General features: G+C 53.4%; 1 protein-coding gene across 1 annotated transcript; it reads left to right on the top strand.

Annotated features, from left to right (window-relative positions):
* Positions 1 to 435: 435 nt before the first annotated feature.
* Positions 436 to 4,758, top strand: LOC135830439 (uncharacterized). Its single transcript, XM_065342693.1, has one exon. It carries the CDS (start codon positions 436 to 438, stop codon positions 4,756 to 4,758), a length of 4,323 nt encoding a protein of 1,440 aa, XP_065198765.1.
* The last annotated feature ends 2,958 nt before the right edge of the window (positions 4,759 to 7,716 follow it).

Below are 7,716 nucleotides of genomic sequence, written 5' to 3'. Positions count from 1 at the left end.
CTTCTCAGTATTGGGTGAGGCATGTAATGTCATTATTATCATAAGCATATTGTGAACGTCTGGCTGACAAGACTAGACACTCTGCACGGAGGTGTGCCGGCAGTAATCATTCCTTGGTACATTATACAATCATCTGTGTTGTTAGTCTGATTATGGCATTCCATGGTTTCCTTTCGCGCACGATCCAGGTCTCTGTCTCTGTCTGCCTGGACTAGCCAATCCTAGTGCTCTCCCACATAATTTCACCAGTACTAATATCCCATGCATTCACTTCATTCGATAGAATCTAACTGTAGCCGTACAGTGGCCGTTTCGTGAAGTGAGTGTGCTGGTTGTGTGCGATTAAATGTTGTAGGAGATTTGTAGGAGATTTCCACAACAGCGTGGTGCCGAAACCCGGCGTTTGTCTCAACCAGGTTTTTCAGTACACTTGCCATGTTGAATTCGAAAGCGGAAGGCTACTTACGGCCGTTCCGCGGGCGCCCAGGTGATGACTTTAACACGTTCTGGGCGAAGTTCGGAGTCTTGGCGGGCATCAATGGTTGGGATACCGATACCAAGAAGGCCAAGCAATTGCCGCTCTTCCTGGACGGTGACGCGTTCCTAGTCTTCACCAGGATGTCGGAAGAGGATCAGAAGAAGATGGACGCTGTGAAAGCCAAGCTGGAGGAGGCGTTCTCCGTTACAAAGTCCCAGGCTTTCAAACTGCTGACGGGGAGGAGGTATCGCAGCCAAGAGTCCCCGGACGCATACGTCGCTGATTTGCAACGCCTTGCTACTCTCGCTGGCCATGACGCCACTGGAGACGACAACAGTATCATCGTCCAGCAACTTCTTGCTGGCCTGCCTCCTGCTTGGGCCCAACAAATTCGTTTGTCAATGGTTGGGAAAGCTCTGACCGTCAGTGCGTCCCTCGAGCTCCTCCGAGCCATTCGTGTCGCGGAGCGCGACCAGGAGCCTGCCGATATTCCATCTGCTGCGTCAGCCACTGACGCGGACTTCGACTACGCGGCTGCTACGACTGGCGGGCGGGCCAGGGGTACTTCGAGTTCGAGTGGTTCGAGCCGTGGTCCGAGCAGCGGGTCCAGCGCTGGGACAGGTACACGCTCTTCAACCGCAGGCGCAGGCTCAGCTACACGTAGCAACGTCGTTTGCTTCAGATGCCAGGCCGTGGGACACGTGCGTCGTGACTGCCCGGAGCGCTCGTCGACCCGTGTAACTCCCACTTCGCGCAGCACGCCAAGAGCCAGGATCACGTGCTACTTCTGCGATGCGGAAGGGCATCGCAAGTCGGAGTGTCCTGAGCGCCAGGCTTGGCTCGCTCGACAGGCCAAGAAGGGCACTGCTGCATCGGCAGCTGCGCATGCTTCTGACCAAGTTCTCTGTTCCTTGGCCGTCCCCTCTCATGGGAAGTTACCACGGATTCACCTCAACATATGGCAGGAGCAACAGGCCAACCACTGTGTGATCGCAGTCATCGATACCGGAGCAACCCGGTCCCTCATCTCTAAGGAGTCTGCACTCGCCTGCGGTCTACACTGGTCGGCTCCTTCCGGGTTTACCGAGCTGCTTGCCCTCGATGGACAACCCCTGCGCATCCTCGGCCAGGCCACCGTGACTTTGCAACGCATGGACGATACAGTCCGATTTCCGGAGCAGACCATCTCTGTCTTGGTTGCTGCCGATTTGAGTGTGGTTCGTGCTGACCTGCTCCTCGGGTCGGATGTCAGCAGCCGTAGCGGCGGTCTGCGCCTAGCCTATGCCGATGGCCAGTTGCAGAGTGTTCAGTTCGGTCCTGACCAGGCCACTGCCTCCGTCGCTGTGCCGAAGGATGCTGACGTCCCACACCCATCTCGGCACGTCAATGTGACCACTGACGGCGACGACGTGCTGCTCAGCGTTGGCGACGGCACCATCCGGTGGTGCAGCCGTACTCGCCGCTGGACCCTCACGTGGGCTTGGGCCGATGGTCACCCGCCACCAGCTCCGGTGGGTTCTGGCATTGGTCAATACAGTCGCAAGGGGTTGACCGCGGAGCAGGAGGAGCACTTCAGTCAGGAGATCGATGGCTGGATTTCCAACGGCTGGCTGGTTCCGCACGATGAAAGCGTCCATGGGAAGATCGCAGGTGTGCTGCCCCTGCTGGCTCGCGTACAGGAGCATAAGTCTTCCACTCCAGTCCGCCCGTGCCTGGACTATCGACAACTGAATGCTCTCCTGAAGTCCCAGCCTGGGTCCGAAGCCCCCGTCTGTGCTGAGAAGGTCCGCGCCTGGCGTCAGACGGATGGCCGTGAGTGGGACATGCTCGACATCCGTAAGGCATATCTTCAAGTCCACATCGACCCTGCCCTCGTCCGCTACCAGGGGGTCGTATGGAAGGGGAAGATGTTCGTAATGACCCGGATGGGCTTTGGCCTCGCGATTGCGCCGAAGTTTATGCACCTGATCGTCCAGTGGGTCACTCGGGACCGTCCCGCCGTGGACAACTACGTTGACGACATCCGTACTCCTGCCACCGAGACGGGCCCACTCAAGGCCCAACTGTCGGCGTACGGTCTACCAACGAAATCTCCGGAGCCGCTCACGACGTCCCGCGTACTCGGCATGCAGCTGGCAACTGACGATCAAGGGCGCACCATCTGGCGCCGCCGTGACATGGATCTTGCCCCGCCCACAAGCCCGACGCGACGTTCAGTATTTGCGTGGTGTGGACGTCTGACTGGCCACTACCCTGTATGTGCGTGGCTCCGCCCGGCTTGCAGCTACCTGAAGCGACTGGCTACAGGCGACTGCCGTTCCTGGGACGACCCCGTATCACCTGCCGTTGTCGAGTGCTGTGACATGCTGTTTGCGAAGCTAAGCACTGCCGATCCCGTCCGCGGCCTGTGGGATGTTAACGCCGGCGAGCACTCTATCTGGGCCGTGTGGTGTGACGCGTCGAATCTGGCCACTGGCGTCGCACTGGAGCTGGATGGAGAGATCGTGGAGGACGCTTCTTGGCTTCGCCCCGTCCAGGACAAGCGGCATATCAACGTCGCCGAGCTTGACGCTGCCATCAAGGGCCTATCTCTCGCCGTTAAATGGCACGTCCGCCGAGTCATCCTGAACACTGACTCGAAGACCGTGGCTGCCTGGCTGACCCAAGTCGTTGGGGGCCTGCAACGTGTGCGTGTTGGTGGTCTGCACGAAGTACTCGTTCAGCGCCGGCTCCAAATCGTCAACGACCTAATCACCACCACAGGCATGGACGTTGTAGTCGCCTGGGTCCCCACCGACAGCAACAAGGCGGATGGCTTGACCCGCGTCCCACCTGCCTGGCCGAAGACTCCATGTCCAGAAGCTGCTGCGGATGCTGCTCCCGAGACCGTGAGTGCTGCTGTCCCAAGCCCCCTCCAACTGGCGGAGGTGCGGGCTGCGCAGCCGGCTGATCCACAGCTCCAGGAAGCCATCCAACAGGTACGCGATGATACACCTGTGTCCGCCAGTGCCTTCAAAGCCGTCCGATCCCAACTGTGCCTGCGTGATGATCTTCTGTGTCGCAGTGTAAAGGTTCCTGTACTTGGCGACATTGTTGTCCCGGTACTCCCCAGTTCGCAGGAGGATGCTGCCATCACCGTCGCGCATTCCGCGTCGGGCCATGCCGCTTGGCAGGCCATGTACGAGTCGCTCCGGCAGCAATGCTACTTCCCGCACATGGCCGAGAAGTGTCAGTCGCACGTCCAGCAATGCCGCCAGTGCCGCGCCGCTACTACCTCTGGCACTCGTTCCGCTCCGCCCACTCGACCCGATATTCCCAGCCGCCCATGGAGTACTGTGGTCATCGACACCCTCGAGCTTGGGACGGACCGCAGTGGTCGATACTCCTGTGTTCTCGTCGCCGTCGATGCTTACACCAAGTGGGCAGAGGTCGTACCACTGCTTCGCCACGATGGGCAGTCCGTCGCTGCCGCTTTCACCCGGCTGTGCTACAGATGGGGTGCCCCCGACGTTATCCGCGTGGACAATGGCTCAGAGTTCTCCAACGCCCTCGTGAAGTCCCTGTTTGACGCCTTTGGCATCACCGTCAAGACCGGCGCCGTGCGCCATCCCCAGTCGCAGGGTTCCGCCGAGCGGTTCAACCGCACCCTGCTGACCATGATCCGGAAGCTAGGCGAGGACACCACTGACTGGGTGCCAGATCTGCCGGTACTTCTTCATCACTACCGAACCCGACCCCACCGTGCTACGAGCATCACCCCGATGATGGCCATGCTGGGCTGGCAGCCGAAGACGATCGTTCTGAGCGCCGATCTGGAGTCGCCTGCCTGGCAGGTTGAGCATGCCGAACGGTGTGCCCGTGTTCGCGATCTCCTCGACTCGGCCATGTCTTCCCGTGATTTCCGTGCCGACGATGCTGCTTGCCGTTTCCAATCCGGTGATGCTGTCCAACTGAAACAGCCCTCGCGCCACCAGAAGCGTCTGCCTCCGTTTCAACCGGGCTGGTCGGTCACGAAAGTTATCTCCCCGTCGACCGTCGTAATAAACCGTGATGGTGCTGAGAAGGTCATCAACGTGGACCTCCTGAAGTCTGACGGCCGTCCTCCAAGTCCCGCACCCACTCAGGGTGCCGATCCTCTCCCGCCTATCCAAGATTCCACCGATGACGATGCTGACCAAGACGTTGACTGGCACGGCTATCGGCTCGCTCGCCTCCCTGAACCGCAAAGGCAGTTGCGTGACCGCAACACGATCAGCTTGCCATCTCGCTATCGTCCATGAGCACTGTCCTGCTATCTGCTACTACAAACCGTGTTATGACTTCTAGTGCTGCCCTCGTATGTCACCAGGCGGAGGGGTGAAATGGAATTGTGGTGACATCATCAGTACAGTGTGACATGCATTCCCTGTGTAGATATGACTGTAGAGCATGCATTGATTCGTGTCAACATTGCCTAGAGAGTGTAGAGGTGCTTGTAACAACCTAGTGGTTTGGCTCTTCTCAGTATTGGGTGAGGCATGTAATGTCATTATTATCATAAGCATATTGTGAACGTCTGGCTGACAAGACTAGACACTCTGCACGGAGGTGTGCCGGCAGTAATCATTCCTTGGTACATTATACAATCATCTGTGTTGTTAGTCTGATTATGGCATTCCATGGTTTCCTTTCGCGCACGATCCAGGTCTCTGTCTCTGTCTGCCTGGACTAGCCAATCCTAGTGCTCTCCCACATAATTTCACCAGTACTAATATCCCATGCATTCACTTCATTCGATAGAATCTAACTGTAGCCGTACAGTGGCCGTTTCGTGAAGTGAGTGTGCTGGTTGTGTGCGATTAAATGTTGTAGGAGATTTGTAGGAGATTTCCACAACACTCTCACCCCCCCCTCTCCCATGGTGCTTGCTGTGTACGCCGATCCCGAGACCCTTGGTCGGGGGAGTCCACTGCATCTCACCAGCGCAGCTCATGTAGCGCCTACACACCCATTGTTGTCTTTTTTGTTTCGTCTTCGTTTTGTCTCCCCCTTCTTCCGTAGGTATGTGCAATGTAATAAAAAAATAAAATAAAAAAACCTCGTCTCTCCTACGCCAACCTCGTCTAGTCTCGTTCAAGCCATGCAGGTCAGCTACCTTTCTCTCTTTCTTTTTTTTGTATGCTTCTTCGTCAAATTTATTTTCCTGAATTTTTTTGTAGTGTGTGCGCGCGCGTGTGTTCGTAAAACATTACCAAGTTAGGGGTCCGATCATGGTGAGCCACGCTCTAATTTTTGGATGTTAAGCAAAAGTGTAACTAGGCTGTATTAGCCGTGCAAAATACTAGTAATTCACGTTCCTCGTCAAACTCCAATAGTTATTACACACTATAAGTAGTACAGGAATGATCTGTAGTGCATTTTTAGTAAACACTTTCGTGAGATCCGTGCGCGCGTGCAATATGTGTGTGTGTGTGTGTGTTTTTTTTCTCCTCCAGTCATTTTTTAAAATCTTTTTCTCTCTTTTTTTTCTCTCCGCGAGGACGCGGGATTTTTTTTCATGGAGGGGTGGTATGTTAGGTGCCTCCTCCCGTACCTTTTCTAGCTGACCTGCATGCACTTGCGTACTCACCTTTTGTCTCCTTTTGTTCCGTTGGCCTGGGTAGCTACTTGCGCGCCCATATTTGCCATAGCTACCCAGGCCCTTTATCTTGCCGTTCAGACTTGATCTCTTTCTCTCTTTTCTCACTCTTCAATGTAGTCGTTTCGTTCGTCTTGGTCTCTTGTCTCGTCGTCTATAATAAATGTCGTTCCCCCAACCTACCTGTTCCCGTTGTAATGTCTGGATAATGTGTCGTCAGTCGTCCTGTTTCGAATTCAACAATAGTATAACTGAAGCGGACATTACGAAATGATGAATGAGAATACATGTATCAAAATTGATGTTCCTAATCGATTTTCTTGAGACTATCATCAGGGAAAAATCGTCTCACAATAGAGGCTATACGGAGAAACAAACTACTTATAGGTCTATAGGATAGTGGGAAGTATACAAGGTGAGGTGTGAAAAAAGTGGGAGAGAAGACGAAAGAAATTAGAAGAAAAGATGTGAGAGTGTTCCGACAGTGTGAGCTACTACAAAAGGTGAGTGAAATGAAGGCGTGGAAGCAGGTGAATGTGATAGAGTGAGGAACTGTGAGGTGTAGGTGTATGCGAATGAATACGTGTGTGAGTGCTCTCACATCTTTTCTTCTAATTAAATTAGAAGAAAAGATGTGAGAGCACTCACACACGTATTCATTCGCATACACCTACACCTCACAGTTCCTCACTCTATTATTTCTTTCGTCTTCTCTCTCACTTTTTCACACCTCACCTTGTATACTTCCCACTATCCTATAGACCTATAAGTAGTTTGTTTCTCCGTATAGCCTCTATTGTGAGACGATTTTTCCCTGATGATAGTCTCAAGAAAATCGATTAGGAACATCAATTTTGATACATGTATTCTCATTCATCATTTCGTAATGTCCGCTTCACTTATACTATTAATCGCCTTAATAAGGTTTGATATTTGTGCGAACTAAACCCGAATCCTGCCAGGCAAAATTTCACGTCACGTCGCACGTGTAGCTTAACCTCTAAAAATTATACGTAACGTGAGATTTGCACCGCGTTTTGAAAAAGGGTAAAAAAACTTGTAACTTAACCTCTCACACAAGCGGAAAAACCGTCAGAGATCAAATTCCATTACACAGTGTTTCACCGTTCAAGCAACGGATCATCAGATGGATGATCAAACAAAGTATGATACACTGGTTATATACTCAGAAGGTGTGAACTCCGTCACTATGGAGTGTGAAAATTATCATTATGTCGGGTTCCGGATGTGACAAGTCCATTTTTCATGATGCATTATACAGAGTGCCTAGGTGCTAGATGAGGGTGATGATATTGCGGGGTGTGACCAGCCCATTTTTCATGATGCATTGCACAGAGTGCCTAGGGGAAGGTGATAGCGCAGAGTGGTGCCATGCCAGGTAACAGATATAGAGGCGCTACCAAGGCCATGGAATAATCACTGTCCTTATGTGATGGGCACAAAGTTTGATAGGACATACTTGCTTTCGTGCCTGCATTTTGACACAATCTCATTTCGCTTGTTTAGCCTAGTGCGGGCATCGGTTTCGAGGATGTGATACTTCTCGGTAGTGCAGAGGCCACATCTCTTGGACGTGTTATCGAACGAGGTGGCCCTGTCG

Source organism: Sycon ciliatum, unplaced genomic scaffold (genome assembly GCF_964019385.1).
Source record: "Sycon ciliatum unplaced genomic scaffold, ocSycCili1.1 SCAFFOLD_1600, whole genome shotgun sequence".
NCBI classification, from domain to species: Eukaryota; Metazoa; Porifera; class Calcarea; order Leucosolenida; family Sycettidae; genus Sycon; species Sycon ciliatum.
The sequence above is the reverse complement of the archived record's forward strand: the minus strand, read 5'-3'. Positions and strand labels throughout refer to the sequence as shown.

Coding starts and splice junctions, on each gene's coding strand:
- LOC135830439 (XM_065342693.1), top strand. CDS start 436: ATGTTGAATTCGAAAGCGGAAGGCTACTTACGGCCGTTCCGCGGGCGC.